At 44.7% G+C, this 17691-nt stretch overlaps 1 protein-coding gene across 1 annotated transcript; it reads left to right on the top strand.

The window, feature by feature from the left end:
- The first annotated feature begins 2649 nt into the window (after positions 1-2649).
- SMIM8 (small integral membrane protein 8) lies at positions 2650-16991 on the top strand. Its single transcript, XM_077487284.1, has 3 exons — positions 2650-2803; positions 5101-5258; positions 16649-16991. Exons 2-3 carry the CDS (start codon positions 5121-5123, stop codon positions 16805-16807), a joined length of 297 nt encoding a protein of 98 aa, XP_077343410.1. The 5' UTR covers positions 2650-2803; positions 5101-5120; the 3' UTR covers positions 16808-16991.
- Positions 16992-17691: the final 700 nt, after the last annotated feature.

The following is a 17691-nucleotide window of genomic DNA, read 5'->3' as shown; positions in this document are numbered from 1 at the left end:
GCGGAAAGGTGTCTAATGCCACGTACACACGACCGGACTTTGACAGCAAAGGTCCAACAGATTGAATCCTTCGGGAAATTTGATCGTGTGTGGGCTCCATCGGACCTTTGCTGTCCAGAAATCTGATGGACTTTAGAAATAAAACATATTTCAAATTTTTCCACCGGACCCAGTTCCTATGGAGAAATCCGCTTGCCGGTATGCTAGTCCAACGGACGAAAAAAACGACACTAGGGCAGCTATTGGCTACTGGCTATGAACTTCCTTATTCTAGTCCGGTCGTGTGTAATAGGAAATGTACAGCACAGTGTAAAGAATGAAATGGTGTGTAATAGGAAATGAACAGCACAGTGTGCTGAATGAGGCAGACTGGAATATGAAACATACAGAACAGCTTTCAAAATGATGTGGTGAGAATTAGGAAATGTACAGTACAGGGCACAGAATTCCCTTTTGGGCTGCCTACCTTCGCCCACCATTCTTTGGGCCACATGCTGCTTTTCTCTTATTATCCTGTGGTGCGCTGCAAGAACTTTTACAAGCACCTTTTTTTGGTGTGTTTTAATGCGTTAGGCAATCCATTTAAAAGAATGCAAAAAATGCAAGACATTAATTCCCTGGGACTATTGCACTTCAGTTGTATGCAAGGCCCCCATAGGGTCTGCTGTGTGACTAGGAAAACCGTGCATCCAGTTTTGTAGAACAGCTTCAGTGGATGCTGAGAGTAGAAGAATGGGCACATTTTTTCTTTTCATTTGCAGATGATACCAGAACTTTGTCCTGAACTACAGACAGTAAAGGACATCTTACCGCAAAGAATGGTAATGGCTAAAATGCACGTTGGTGTGCTGCGGTGCTATTTATTCTGAATGGCATTCCGGTACACCTTACCAGTGCAACATACAGCGATACACTATCTTGGGTTGCTATGCTCTGTGCTACTGAATATGCTGCATGTACATTTTTTGTCCATGTTGGTGCATTAAGAAAAGGAAGCGCCCTGACAACGTCATTACGACGAAACGTACATCGAGGCGCATTCCGGTCACATCGTTTTGGTCCAAATGCTTGGTTCTCGAGATCCAGGGGGTGGAACGCACGCCAATTCAAGCAGCGGAAGAGGCACAGCTAGGTTCCAGTAGGTTTGTCTGGACCGGACCAGACCAGAACCCAGAACCACGTGACTTCGGCACCTTAAGTACCCCTTCCCGGATTATGCAGTGAGACAAACGCGGCCACTGATTGGTTCCAAGATAGAGATTGGTACCCAATGCGTCCAACCAGACTGCATTCTATAGCCTCCCACAGGTGTACAACCCCACCTAGGACCAGGCAGAACTTCTAGACAGCCCAGCCAAATGGATGCCAAAGTACAATTTAGCACAATTAGTCACAAAACTCATTACAGTTTTGAGCAAAAACTAAATTTAAACATATAGCGCATACTCGTTAGGAGTACAGGCGCTACACATCTATTACCCAAAGACAACCTCTGGATGTAACTCTGAGCAAGTGTACTCAACTTCTTTGGTCGACCATGTCGAGGCCTGTTCTGAATGGAACCTGTCCTGTTAAACCACTGTATAGTCTTGGCCACCGTGCTGCAGCTCATTTTCAGGGTCTTGACAATCTTCTTATAGCCTAGGCCATTTTTATGTAGAGCAACACTTCTTTTTTTCAGATCTCTGATCAGGTTTACAATTACTTTAATATGGATGTTACATGACTGCAGCTCCCTGGCTAAGTCTTGGTAATTAGTGAGCACAGAGTGTCTGCTAGGGCGTCTAATTCCTACCCACACGCACACACCAACACTTTCAGTGCTGTGTAGGTGCTCTATGACACCCAGGGCTGATGTTAGAAATCACTGGGCCCCATACAGCCTACCTGGAAGCCTGTATTCATTAAAAATACACAAAAATCATTATTAGCAGATGCAAACATAGCAGGGAACCCGTGTGAATTAATCCTTTAAAAAAAAAAAAGTATAATTAAAAAAAAATGTTTACATTTTTAAAATGATTTTATTTTTGCACTTTTAAAAAATTATTTATTACAATGTTTTTTTACAGGATAGGGAAGCCGGCAGTGCCATGGGAGGGTGGGGGCGCAGCACAGTGACAGGGGGGCACATGGGGGGGATTAGAAGTGGGCAGAACTGGGAGGGGGATCAGTACGGGGGAAGCACAATTACAGGATTCATACCCTGTGTCTGTGTCTCCCCCTGCAGCAGCTGAAACTCAGCGGGAGGGAGAGAAACCTGCTTTCAGCTGCTGCAGAGAGGATCACAGGGCATCTTTCTGTAATTGCCCCTCTGCCTGACCACATCGATTCCTCCTGCTGTTCGGGTCCACTGCAGGAGGACTGCTGCTGCCCCCCGCAATCAGCTGCCATCATTTATGTCTCCTCCTGTTTTTGTTTTTTTACATATTATTATTATTAATCATATTTAATTTAGAGATTACTTCTAAAAGTACATTTGACAAATAAAGGAGCATGAGATAAGCAGTGTTAAAAAAAAAAAAACGCCCCTGGTTTCAACTACACACAGTACATCACTGGGAGTGGATATAAATACAGGGCACTAAACATCATCAAACACAATTTCCAGTCCCCGAGGAGCTGCAGTTCACACTCCACCCAGCAGGTGTCTCCATAACGAAAATACAGACAAGGAAAAAGCTACAATAGAAATTCTCGTGTAATATTGAATGTCCTTGCGAGGAAGGAACAACTTCCTGAGACTATGTTGCTGTGCAGTCTTGCTGTGTGATGTAGGGAGCCTGAGCTGTCTTTTTCTCAGGTGGGGAATGTATATACGGGCTGTGTAATTGATATAGAGAGCCTGCGCTCTCTTGTCCCCTCCTCTGTGCCTATGTATGGAAAGGCTGTGTGATCCCATCTGCTCTCTGTAATGTATACACAGGGGTCACATTGCAGGGAGAGGGACACGCTGGGATTTTACTCATTAACTGGCATAATATGTACTGTTTACATCAATTTAAACCATTCCAGAATGTCTATGCTCACTAGTAATCCCAAAAACATAAATGTATTCTATTGCAGTCTACTAATCTTTACAGTAAAGCATTTCCTGTCTTAGGGTGTCCCCAATCTGGATGACAGGAAGTGTGTTCTATAGAGACAGTAGAATTGTCAGTCTGGAGGGTAATGTTACATGCACTAGCAGACTTAGATGAACATGACTAACACATTACAACTGAACTCCAGCTAACACTTTTTGCACCGTGACTAAACCTACTGATGTAACTGTTAGATCAGATTTAAGACATTTCATGCTGCTTGTGCCCTCACATTGTCACACCATCAAATGTCTGGTGTCATAACCGATCACATGTACAGCAACATGGCACCTGTAGAGTAAGGATGAGCTCAGGCGTGTTCGCATACTCCACGTGCAGAGCCTGCCAGGAAGTTGGCGCAGCGCTGCGCTAATCACAGGCAGAGAGACATTGCCCGATCTCTGCAGCCGCACATCGGGGCAATGTCTCGCTGCCTGTGGATTAGCGCAGAGCTGTGCTGACTTCCTGGGGGCCTCTGCACGTGGACCATGCGAACACACCTGAGCTCATCCCTACTGCAGAGCAAACTAAGCAAAGGGCAAGGGGCCTTTGGCATATGTGAAGCTATGGGCATATGTGTATTTTCTGCATGGAACATGGGTTTTTGCTGGCAGGGCTAGCAGAGGTCTACAGTTCTTCTTTTATTCCAATGAATGCTTATACTATACGTGTTTATGCAGGCACAGCTGTATGTATGGGCTCATTGATTGCTATAGTTCTGCGTTTATATGCTGCGCGCATCTAAACACATCATTTTTTTTCTGCCCGTGAGAATGTGCCCTAACATGGGAGCTTCTTTGGCTGTGAAGGATAGGAGGGTATAGTGGTACTTTAAAGTAGAGTTCAGCAAAATGTGAAAAGTCAGTAGCTACACATACTGCAGTCGCTGCCTTTTAATATTAGGACACTTACCTGTCCTGTAATCCAGCGACGCCGGCCCCCCAGCCGATCTTTCCATTGGCTCTCTGGTGCTGCCGCCGTAGCCATTATCTGTTAGGGAAACCTTGCGGCTTCACAGCTGGTTAACTACTGCGCATGCGCGAAGCACGCTGTGCTTTCTGAATGTCCCAGAGGCAGGGGAAAGAGGAGGTGGGGGGGGGGGCAAACTTCCAAGTGATCTTGCTACGGTGAGATCTCTCGCTCAGGTACCTGTCACATGTGGGGAAAGCTGCGTCCAATTCGAATATATGTGAACCTGGCCTTTAGTGTAACATTAGTTGGAAAGAGTTAGAGCCTCTCTGATTGTCACCAGAACAGGAAATTAGATCTTTTCACAATCTGATCTACTTGTGCTGCTTTGTACATGATGGCAAGAGACCGATCCCATGGAGAATAGGGATGAGCGCCGGCGTGTTCGCATACTCCACGTGCAGAGCCCACCAGGAAGTCAGAACTGCGCTAATCACAGGCAGTGAGACATTGTCCAATCTCTGCAGCCGCACATCGGGGCAATGTCTCGCTGCCTGTGATTAGCGCAGCTCTGCGCCGACTTCCTGGTGGGCTCTGCACGTGGAGTATTCAAACACGCCGGACCTCATCCTTAATAGAGAAGAGGAGCCGAGGTATAAGGTAAGCAAAAATGTGTTTTTTTTTTTTTTCTTTTTAATAGTGCCCTGGACAAAAACAAGCATTTAATCCCTGTAAAGCAGAGTTTAGATTTAAAGAATGGCCACAAATGAAAGTTTTAAATGTCTATTATTATTGTTATACAGGATTTATAAAGCGCTAACAGTTTGAGCAGGGCTTTTGCAACGTTAGGGCACACAGTACAGTTACAATACAATTCAATGCAGGAGTAATCGGAGGGCCCAGCTTGTTAGAGCTTGCAGTCAAAGCACCATGTTATTCTTTTCTGGACAATAAGCTTGCCTGTAACAATGTGAAGTCTGTGGGTTGCTGCAAGGGGTTACTATTGTGCTGCTAAAACATTAAAAACCTCACATACAGCTAAACATTTAATTTTCTAGACATTGCTTGCTCATTTTAACACAGAGTTCTTGTTTGTTTTTAATACTAGATCGCAGTTTAGCTGATAAAATGTCTTCATCTCCCTCGGAGCCCTCAGACATTAAAAATGATACACCTAAAGAGAAGGATTATCGGACCCCTGGATTCAGAGGTGTAAAGACGACCAGTCTGTTCCGAGCTGTCAACCCTGAGCTTTTCATCAAACCAGTAAGCACTGAATTAATAATTATAACTTTATAGGTAATTCTTTTGTCATGGCTAAACAATCAGAATTATTTTAGAGGTGGAAATCTTTCTTTTGGGCGATCTGTGCCTGGTTCACACTAATCTGATTTCTGATGTGACTTGGGTTGTACAGAATAGTATGACAATGGAAACCCCATTCACATCAATGCAACGCAACTGCAATGTGACTTTGGGATACCGGTGCTACTTTGGTGTGACACAGCATGATTGTATGTTCCATAGACTTCAATGGAAATGCAACCAAATCGCAACTACATGCAGTATTTATGCGATTACGTGCATTGTTTTTTTTGCCAATTAGTCTCCTCCCCCCAGCAACATTTGCTTTTGCCAGGCTAAGAACATTGCAAAAAGAGGCAAGAGAGCTGACATTGAAAATGAGGAGCTGATATGCCAGATCCGTGAATGCCCCAATCTGTACGACACCCGTGTCCCATTTCATAAGGACCACTACAAGCGTCAAAGTGCCTGGGTGGACATTTCCTGCATTTATTATGCGTGGGACACTTATTCAGCTTCAGAAGAGTAAAGAAACGTAAGGTATTTTTTTTCCCATTGATATGCTATATATGTTGTAGCTGTATTTGTCTACATTAGCAGGCTACAAAGTATGTAAACAGTCAGGCCAAGACGTGAATAATGTACCTGTTTACTGAAGTCTGCATTGCAATTCCCGGCTATTCAGTAGCTATCATGTAGCCGGAGAAGGCGGCACATCCCTAATCTTGGTAAAGAGCAGGGGCTCTTTACCCATGTGATCAGCTGTGTCCAATCACATCTGATCACATGTAAACAAGGAAATGCCAGTTATCGGCTTTCCTCTCCTCACACTGACAGCCTGTGAGAAGAGGGGAGCCGATCAGCGGCATTTCCTCACAGGGGAGACCTGTACAGATAATCGGGGCACTGATTATCAGTACAGCCCCAACAGTGCCCATCAGTGATTCCAGTGAGTGCTGCCTTTCAGTCACTGCAGTCTCATCAGCGCACATCTGTGGAGGAGAAAAATTACCTATTTACAAAATTTTCTAATAGAAACTAGGAAAAACTTAGATTTTTTTTTTTTTTGTTTTTTTTGTTTTTTTAGCAAGAAATAAAAAAAGCCAGTGGTGATTAAATACCACCAAAAGGAAGCTATTTGTAGGGGGAAAAAATGATAAAAAAAATTTATTTTTAATTACAGAGTTGCATGACTGTGCAATTGTCATTCAAAGTGTGACAACAGCTGAAAATTGGCCTGGGCAAGAAGGGGGTGAAAATTCCCAGTATTGAAGCAGGTAAAGGGGTCTAAGCCTTTAAAATTAAAGGCCACAGAAAAAAACTTCTGTACTGCAGCTGCCCCGCAGACCCCCCCTTACCTGAGCCAATCCAATCCAGTGAGGTGCATGAGCGCAACCACTCCTGTCGCTGTCTCTCTCTTCATTGGACAGATTGATAGCAGTGGGAGTGATTGGCCCCCACTACTGTCAATCAAATCTAGTGACACATGAGTGGGGGGTGGGGGGTCGGGCAGAGCAGAGTCCTGCTATCTTTGTCAATAAACGCGCCAGCAGGCCTCAGAAGTGAGTGCACACAGGTGCCCTTAGGGAAAGTACAGGTTCCAGGACACTGCTCTGTACACGGCCATCCTGGGACAGCTTAGTAAAAAGCGTGACTGGCCCAGCAAATATGGGACAGTTGGCAAGTATGATGTAATGCAAGACAATCATGGGGCCCCCATGCACTTGAGGCCCTGGACAGGGCCCAGGGTTGCTCATGCATTAAGACAGGCCTGTCACTAATAGTACAAAGGAGAAACATTTTATTTATTTTTTATATATGAAGAATTCGCTGCCACTAGCTTCTGGCTTGATGATCCAGATGTGTCCATCCTTCCGCAAATCCTACAGTGTATGGCTATGCAGGTGTCACAGATGATGTAGTTCACTGTTGATTTCCCAACCATAAACTCATATTGCAGACTAGCAAACGAATGACTGGTGGCTATGTACCTAAAAGAGAAAAAAAAATGATTTCTGTTTGTTTTTCCTTTGCGACATAGGTGTATGAGGAACGGATACAGACCCCTCCAAAAGCTCAGAGAGGAGTGGAGCTGCTGCCACTACACAATATAAATATATATACACACACACACACACACACACACACTACAAAAGGTGTGAAGAAATGTTGGAAAGGAAGAATACTTTCAAAAATATATATTTTAATTGTTTGTTTTTATCAATTTATAAATTGGAAAGTGAGTAAATTTTTCAGTCAGATTGTGGTGGAACTCTGGCTCTCGCCCTCCACTCACCACTGTCAACAGACAGCTTTCCTCTCATCGGCTTTCACAGATCTCTACCTGCCCTGAACTCACGGCGAGGACAAGAAAAGTGCAGTGTGGTTATAGGTGGGATGTGGCATCACATGGTAAGCTGCACTGCGATCCTCATCTGTGCCAGGGTGCAGAGATACCAACCATTGAGCTCCCTGCAAGTGAGAGGTAGAGTCACCCACACTGCTGCGAGGTACTACAGCCGGGCTGGGTAGGTGAGATGCGAGGAAGCTTTTTGGGGAGTGTGGTGGGGAATGAGGGCTTTTCATGGGTGGGGGAGAGTAATGCAAAGGTCAGAGCTGAGGCGAGGTGGAAGTGAGATGTGGACAACCTGTGAAAAATAGCTGAACCCTGCACCCTTTTCAACCCTTCAAACCAGCATCAATACTTACACGTGCACAAAGTCGGGGATTTTGTAGGATTAGAATCTGGTGTATGATTAACCAAATATGCCAAGCGGGTGCTAATGATCAACAATTTCATATGTAGGTTGAAACACAATCATCAACTGAAAGAGAAACAGTGTAGGGAGCTTAAAACTGGGTGAGGAATAGCCAAACTGCTACTGAGGCTGTGGAAGACAGTTTCATTTCACAGGTCATACACTATGGCAAAACTGAGCCCAGCAACAAGACACAAGGTAGTTACACTGCATCAGCAAGGTCTCTCCCAGGAATAAATTTCAAAGCAGACTGGGGTTTCAAGAAGTGCTGTTCAAGCTTTTTTGAAGAAGCACAAAGAAATGAGTCAATGTTGAGGACCATAGATGCAGTGGTTGGCCCAGATGAGACACATCATGCTTGCTTGCCTTCGACAGCGGAAGATGTCCAGCAGTGCCATCGGCACAGAACTGGAGGAAACTAGTGGGACCCAAGCACACCCATCTACTGTCCAGAGAAGTATGGCTAAAAGTGGCCTTCTTGGAAGAATTGCAGCCAAAAAATCCATACCTCTGACATGGAAACAAAGCCAAGCAACTCAACCATGCACAAAAACATAGAAACTGAGGTGCATTAAACATGGCAGCAAGTGCTCTAGGACAACATTTTAAATATTTGGCTGTAGCAGGTGGCAGTTTGTTCCCTGAACGGGTGGAGGGCAGTACAATAATGAGTGTCTGCAGGAAACAGTGAAAGCATAGTGGAGGTTCCTTGCAAGTTTGGGGCTGCATTTCTGCAAATAGAGTTGGGGATTTGGTCAGGATCAATGGTGCCCTCAATGCTGAGAAATGCAGGCAGATACTTATCCATCATGCCATACCATTAGGAAGATGTGTGATTGGCATAAAGATCAAAGAGTCCTGGAAGTGATGGTTTGGCCCCTACAGAACCCTGATACAACATCATCGTGTCTGTCTGGGATTACATTGACAGAAGGATTTGAGGCAGCCAACGCCCTCAGCAGATCTGTAATTCGTTCTCTGTGATGTTTGGAACAACCTAGTTGTCGAGTTCCTTCATACTGTGCAAGTGTACCTAGAAGAATTGATGCTGTTTGAAGGCAAAGGGTGACCATACTAAATATTTATTTGATTTGGATTTCTCTTCTGTTTATTTACTTTCCATTTTGGCAATAGATAAAAATAACGTTTTAATACTTCTATTTCTGAAAGCATTTTTTCACACCTACCTAAAATGTGTGTGTGCGCACCCAGGAACTGGACTATTTAAGACCAGTACTAGAAATGAGAAGGTAAGCTAGCATCTCATATTTTATGGTCTTACAATATGGCACAGTGTAATAATGTTGTATTACTAATAAACTAAAACTATTTTTGCATTTGCAGTATACAATCAAGTACTGAGGATGCCCATGTTTCTGAGGATGAAGAGGAGAAACCTGTTGCTGGACATGACCATGGTGATGCCGGGGACACAGAATTATCAGCTACTACTAGTACGCAGCATTCCATCATGCCATTGCCATAAGAGAAGTCAGAAGTGGGTTCCAGTCCTGTGGTTAAGCCTAGGGCAATACAACCCAGGTGGCCTGCAAGAGGGAATGATGGCCCTAAAAGTTCTGACTGGTTCCTGGACATTGTTAATGTTATTTCTGAGAATTTTGATTGTCACCAGTATGAGCAAACAACATTTCCCCTAAAATCCACATGAATAACACCACGTTTTCTGCCAGAAAACACTCTTCCTCACTTCACCTGCAGACACAATTGTTCAACATTTATTTGGCTGTGGGGAGTCTATGGTGGAGCTGTCCCAACACTGTTGTCTGTCATTTTGATTAAAGGTCTCTGGACTGGCCCGCGACATGTGCGCTGCCTATCTGTAATTTGACACACTTGCCACTTACTACTGCATTTAGTACCATCACGCTAGCATCCTATACCTATAAAATTAAAGGGCCCGGTTTGACTTGAACACCCCTTGTATATTTGAAAATGCATCACCTCTGATTTACTGATGGCCTATCTAATTTCTTGAGGCCCTAAAATGGCAGGACAGTACAAATACCCCCCAAATGACCCATTTTGGAAAGTAGACAGTCCAAGGTATTTAATAAGAGGTATGGCAAATTTTTGTTTTGTTTCTTTGTAATTTTTTTTGTCACAATTTTTTGGAAAATTCAGAATTTCCTAAAAAATAAATAAATCTAAATGTTGTCCTGTCATCAGTGCAGTACAGAAGCATCATATGGTGTGGCGGTGATAAGGGATACTGAGTGGTGGCAGAATGTTAAAAAAAAAAAAAAATGTATTCAATATTTTAAACCTTTTATTTTTTAAACATTTTTCCTGTTACTATTTTTTATTTTTATACTGTCATCAGAGTAGCTCAGTGTCACCATAGTGACATTGTACAACTATGGGGGGTGATTACGTTTTTTTTTTTTCAATGTTAATGCTTATAACAGTGATGATCATTGTTATAAACCATAGTTTTAACTGTCATGAATTGCTTTCATTTATGACGGCTTGCTTACTATTGTGATGCTGTGATTGGCTACAGCTAGGTACAGTATGAAAATCGCATCAAAAAAGTACCATGTCGCGCTGAAATCACACTGAAAATCATGTGAAATAACATATGCACTAATGTGAACCTAGCCTTGGGCTTCATAGGGGAGATCTCCTCCAATTTCTACCTACTTGGCAGTTTCAGGGTGGGCTTTGAGGGCTCTGGGATGTCAGGTGGACTTGGATTTCCACAGCAAAAGTTTTGATCCATGACATTTCTGAAATGTGGCTCAGGCCACTGATAGACCTCATGACTGTGTGAAAACTACTCCCACAAAGCTAATATGTGTGACGTGGATGGATGCTAGAGCGTTTTCTTCCTGTTAGGAAATTTGCTTTCTTGCAGAGAGTTTACCCGATGCCAAACAAGCAGCTGAAATTTCACCTATTCAATGGCCTATGCTGGTGGAATTTTTTTATAATACTCTTCCTCACACATGAGATGGAAGATTATGTGCCCGCTAAGAAGACGTGGACCACAAAGTAATCTAGCTTATTTCCAATTGCTGAAAATTCTCTCACTTTTTACGTTAAGCCTAGAAGCTGACACTTGTTCACTACTGAACCTTAAGTCTAGTACACATGGGCCAAATGTCGACTGGTTCAATAAAAAAAAAAACGCCTTCCTTCGCCCTGTGTGTATGGTAGCTGGTCATTCGGTTGGTTTCTGTCGGAGGAGCATGCTGGAAAACCAGCAGCTGACTGGAGTGTTCTGGCATCGGGCCTGTCCCCCTGTCAGAACACAATAGAACAGCAGGGGAGATTGACGCACTAACATCGGATTGTTAGTACAGCCACCCTGACCGGAGCTGCCAGTTGTTTGTTCTTTCTTTCTCTATAACCCGCTGGATTGAACGAAAAAAAAAGTGGTGTGTACTAGGCTTATTTTTCTTTCTTTCCTGTGGAGATCTTCAGTCAACAGCCAGGATGTATGACATGCTGGATAATATATATCCAGTAGTCACCCCAACCTGGGCAGTGAGTGCATGCAGACCTTTAGCTACACCCTTGGTCTGCTGCGACAGCCTCATCCTGGACTTTGTGATACAATGTTTCCCTGGTCAACAGCCCCCCCCACCTTGGTGGCAGGTGGTTCTGTCTCGGGAGTGATACCCGATATCACACACTGGGAGGGTAAATATCCCCCTTCCCCCTCCTGTTTAGCGCAGGTGGTTAGCTATGAGTACTCCATGGGTTGTTCATCCCAGCGGGGTCTGCCCCCCCAAGGCATAATGGCCTATGTCTATGCCCTCCCTGCTACACTTGCCCCCTTCTCCCCCCTCTGTAGGTTTGCTGTGGACTTTGGGCACCTTGCTCTGCCCCCACCTCCCATGTGATAGGAGCTGGCTGATCCTTGCTAGGACACCTCCGCTCCCCTGGGATGTTGCAGCCCTTCCCTGACAGCTCTGAGGTGTATTGGCGTGCGGATGGCAGTGCCTCTCTGCCACCCGAGTTGGTTCTTCTGACCCCCCCTTCCCTCTAGGTATGGGGTGGCTTCTCTTGTTAGAGGCCTTCACTGGGTGTTCCTTATGTCTGCAGTGGTCCGTGGGTTGGCACGTGGAGGCTGGTCACTATTCCTGTGCCGGTGCCGTCTTGGAGTCGCTCATTTTGAAGAAGACTTTTTTTTTTTTCTTTACAGATGACCATTTTGGAGAAGCCTTTTTTGGGCAGCCATTTTGGTGCAGCCTCACGGCCAGCAGCTATCTTAGAGTGGCCTTGGCTGGCGAAGCCGTGTGCCCTTTTTGTCCGACCCTGTTTCTTTAGTATGGCTGACTTATACAGTACATGCTGGTGGTAGTGGGACTTGGTCCATGTCTCTCTGACTCCCCCCTGCAGGTGTTTGCACCATTCAGACGGGCTACAGCCAGGGAGGTTTCGGTCACCTCACTGGCCATCATGTTCCACTGAGGGGTTCTTCTTCAGATGTGGATCCCCTACCTCTAGGTTAAACAAAGGCATCCTGATGGCCTCCTCTGCACTATTTCTCGATGGATCAGGCAAAAGGTTTTCCAGCCTTATTCCATTAAGTGTCAGGCTCCAATATTCCCCATTATGGCACACTGTACAAGAGCGATTAGTGCCTCTTTGTCATTCTGCCACCAGGGATCTGTGACTCAAGTTTGCAAAGCAGCTACCTGGTCGTCTGTGCACACCTTTTAATACGTTTTACAAAGTTGTTTTGGTATCCTCAGAAGGTTTTGTAAGCAGCTATATAAGGTTACTTGTTCCTCCTTCTGAGGGGTTCTTGGGTGGTGTTACATGTTTTTATCTGGTTCCATACTTCTCAGTGAGGCACTGCTTTAGGACGTTTCTGTGGTCAAGAATATAGAAGAGCTGACTTCAGCCGATACAAATGATTGTTCTGTTTATTGTTTCTTGTGATATAGATACTATATATAATTATGTAATTTTTCAATTATTTTCTTCCTTGTTCAGCCACAATTTTTTTATACTCCTGAAGAAGCGTGAATGCACGCGCAACATGTTGAGTCAATAACATCATGATTTTACCGTTCTGCTGATTTTAACTTTACTCTTGGATTCCTTTCATATGATGGAATGACGAATATGCACATCCCAAGTTTCCTTGTAGTTATTTGGTTGTATATGGTAGCGGCAAGCTTTGAGAATATTCTTATATATTAATTGTGGGAATTTTAAAGGAATTGTGAATTTTGTATATTTTATATGTTTTTTTCTAATAAATATTTTCGAAAAAACAAATTTTGTAATACTGTGCCTAAAAAGTCCACAGTCCCTTGTGCTTTCTTTTTTCTATACGAATCAATAGGATGTGGCAGTTTTTCTTCATCTGTTTGTATCCCCAGTACCACTCTGTGTTTATGATACACTGAAATTAATTTATTCATAGAAGAGCTGGCGTCATCCGAAGGCCCCACCCCTTATGACATCACCGCCTGGGGCATGATGGTGGTGACGTCATAAGGGGCGGGCCGCCGGATAGCGTCACCTGGTGACCCCGCCTCATGCCGATAGAATGTGGAGAAGACGTGGCAAAAGAGTGAGATGACCAGGGAGAAGAGCCGGAGAAGGCAAGAAGACATCAGTGGGGAAGAACCGGTAGAGGCAGAAGACGTCAGCGGAGGAGGCAGTAGAGCCGCAGAATGGAAAATAAATTGGAAGAGATGCCGGAGCTGCCTTAATCAATTACTTTAAAAACCTGTGTACTGCATTTTATTTTTTTAGGTGAATGGGTAGGGGTACAGTGTACCACATGCACATTCATATAGCGTGGGGGGCTGGGATCTGGGGGGCCCCCTGCCTGCAGACACCGACAACCAATGGCTAGGGTTGTCGGGAAGAGGCCCTTTTCCTCATCACCATGATGGCATGGTGCTTTGGGGTGGGGGTGCAGGGCCCCCCTGCCCCAGAGCACCCACCCCCCATGTTGAGGGCATGTGGACTGGTATGGTTCATGAGGGGGGGTGCACTTGCTTGTCCCCACCCCCTTTCCTGGCCTGCCGGGCTGTGTGCTCGGATATGGGTCTGGTATGGATTTGGGGGGGGGGGTCCCCCCATGCCTCTTTCGGCGTAGGGAGTTCCCCTTCAAAATCATTGGAGCACAAATCACATGCCAAAGTTGGTTCAGTTAAGACGGTGATCCGACTTCAGTTATATTCAATGGGCTGAACTAGGATCAAAGTGTTACCAAAGTAGTGCAGGGAGCATTTTCAAAGTTGGACCTACTTGTGTCGGACCAGTTAAGACCGCTCTCATAGGGAAACATTGATTTTCACATGTCGGGCTGCTTGTCGTACAAGTGTGAACCGTGCCTGGGTTTTTTTTATTATATAAACAAAAAATACCTAAAATTTTGTAAAACAAAAATGTTTTTCTTAGTTTTGGTTATAAAATTTGTACAAATAGGGCAACATTTATTTTGCTACATTTCTTTGTCAAAAATAACCCAAATTGGTGTATATTATTTAGTCTGTGTAAAAGGTATAGTCTATAATCTATGGTATGTATATTTGAAAGTTGATCATTCCTGATGTACTCATTTCTTGAGGCCCTAGAAGTGACAAGACAGTATGAATACCCACCAGACGACCCCTTTTTAGAAAGTAGAGAGTACAAGGCATTTAGCAAGAGGCAGGGTGAGTTTTTTAAGTTGTGCATTTTTGCAAAATTATGAAATGAAGTAAAATTTTACATTATATATATATATAATTTTTATATATATACCGTATATACTCGAGTATAAGCCGAGATTTTCAGCCTCTTTTTTGAGGCTGAAAGTGCCCCCCTCGGCTTATACTCGAGTCATCGCTGTCTGCCCACTCGATCAGCGTGTCGAGCAGACAGACAGCGGCCATTCTATGATTCAAAAGCCGCGCCTCCGGCTCCGCCTTCGCCTGTGATAGGCGGAACACTGAATTTCCCAGCAGCCTGTGTTCCGCCTATCACGGGCATCCGCTCATCCTCGTACTACGGACGAGGATGATACGACGTCCGTGATAGGCGGAACACAGGCTGCTGGGAAATTCAGTGTTCCGCCTATCACAGGCGAAGAAGGAGGCGCGGCTTTTGAATTTTACAATGGCCGCCGACGAAGAGGGCACGGGACGGAGGCAAGGCAAGGCACGGCACGGGACGGGACGAAGGCAAGGCACGACACGGGACGGAGGCTCGGGACAAAGGCTCGGGACACAGGTAGGCTGGACACACACACACACACACACACACACACACACACACACGGATGGAGACACACACACACGGATGGATGGATGGATGGAGACACACACACACACAGGGATGGATGGATGGATGGATGGAGACACACACACACAGGGATGGATGGATGGATGGATGGAGACACACACACACAGGGATGGATGGATGGATGGATGGAGACACACACACACAGGGATGGATGGATGGATGGACACACACACACACAGGGATGGATGGACGGACACACAGGGATGGACGGACACACAGGGATGGACGGACACACAGGGATGGACGGACACACACACAGGGATGGACAGGCATGTCTCACCCTCGGCTTATACACGAGTCAATAAGTTTGCCAGTTTTTTTGGGGGTAAATTGGGGGCCTCGGCTTATATTCGGGTCGGCCTATACTCGAGTATATACGGTATATATATATATATATATATATATATATATATATATATACACATATCGTCACCAGCACAGTACAGGAAGGTGATCAGAATATTTTTTTTTCACACACTATGATTGTCCATTAGACCCCTTCCACATGGGGCGGATCCATTTAGCTGAGTCCTCCAGCTCAGCGGGAGATCGCTCCGTTGATCTCCGATGAGCTGGTGGATGACAGGTCAGTCTTTGCACACTGAGCAGGGAGGGGCCTGTCAGAGCCCCGCTAATTCCTATGGAGAGATCGGACATAAACAGACAGCATGTCCATTTTCATTAGATCTCATCCAGTCCGATCCACCTGATGGATGGCTGAATCGCATATGTCCAATTTTAGCGGATCGGATGGCAGGCAGGTGTCAGCGGACACATCTCCGCTGACATCCGCCTGTCCATAGGAGTCAATGGATGGCCCACCCGGATCCACCTGAAAAACAGACAGGCGGATCCAAGTGGGCTTGTCATGTGAAAGGGGCCTTACAGTGATGACTACTGTATAAACAACAATGTGACCAATCGCAGGTATCACAATAGTACACAATGGCTATGAATGAAAGCAATTGTGTACAACTGACGTGATCACAGGGATCACATAGTACTAGGGCCATGCACAGTGCACAGTGGCCTGGTACAATGGTATATATGTCCGGTGAGCACAATGGGTCACAGCCCCAGGGGCCGTGCAGTGGCGCATGAGTGAGAGGATGTTACGACGTCCACCCAAGATAGCGGACCACCTGCCTGGCCTTATTATTACAGTAGGCTGGGTGAGGAGTGGTTAATGCATTCTGCTATAGGCTGTGTACACAGAAGTATGATGTATCTAAAAGCTGCTCTCTAAGCATCACTTCTTCAGTTTAATGAATTTCATCAATAGTATTCACTAAACATTGATTTTTATTTATTTTACAGAACAAACCAGTAATGGCATTTGGACTATTTACAATAACAATGTGTGTTGCCTATATTGCCTATTTACATGCGACAGAGGAAAATAAAAAGGACTTGTATGAAGCAATTGACAGTGAAGGAAACCGATACACAAGAAGAAAGACTTCAAGATGGGATTGAACTGTCAATGCTTTTTTTTCTGACTACTGAACCAAGCTCAAATGACTGCCACAGAACAAAAGAAATATAACTGAAGAATAACTACAAGAAAAGGAACGTCTTAACAATTTTCACTCTACATTGAGCAACTCTTTCTGTTAGCAGGCAGAGCTATTAGCTACTAATAAAAACAGCCCCGATCTAATGTATGTTTTATTTCCTTTTTAGAATACACTATACCATTGTATATTTATCAATGAGAGCTGTGTGGTAGTAATGACAATTGACATTAGGTATATTCTAGAAATGAATAGGCAAGCTTAGTCTAAATATGAATGCGGCTATGACCAATGATTCCCTACAAACTTCAACTAAGCTCATACTCAATAAAGAAATTAGTAACTTCTGCATTGCAGTGGTGCAGTTGAACTCACCTAGAGAAATACATGTTGTAAACTGGATGTTTTATTAACAGCATAAAAGCTAGTGGGGTGATAAAATACACGAATATTCTCAGAAAACTGAAATATAACTATGTTTAACAACTTGTCGCCCATACTACATCCTATGATGTTGTGTGCTTTGTGGTGTAATATCTGAATGATGCCTGACACCAAAGACATCGCTCAAATATCAGCATTTTCAGCCGGCGATTCCCTGCACCATAAGAACGATCATAGCGGCTGTTCCGCCGCTTGATCGTTCTTACCCCCCTCCCGCCACCCTCCGGTGCTTGTACCAACTCACTGCTTCCACCGGTGAGTCGGTCACAGGATCCGCCGGCCCCCGGATGATACCATAGAGATTTCCGGTGGACCAGATTGTCCCCGGAGTCTCTGTGATCGTTCGGAAGACCAGGCGCGATGTTATGACGTCATGCCCGGTCTCTGCATTCAAATTAACGG

The sequence above is a fragment of the Lithobates pipiens genome, unplaced genomic scaffold (genome assembly GCF_037356315.1).
Source record: "Lithobates pipiens isolate NorthernLeopardFrog02 unplaced genomic scaffold, aLitPip1_a1.2 Scaffold_18, whole genome shotgun sequence".
NCBI classification, from domain to species: Eukaryota; Metazoa; Chordata; class Amphibia; order Anura; family Ranidae; genus Lithobates; species Lithobates pipiens.
Note: the sequence above shows the minus strand (reverse complement) of the source record. Positions and strands in the feature narration are given on the sequence as shown.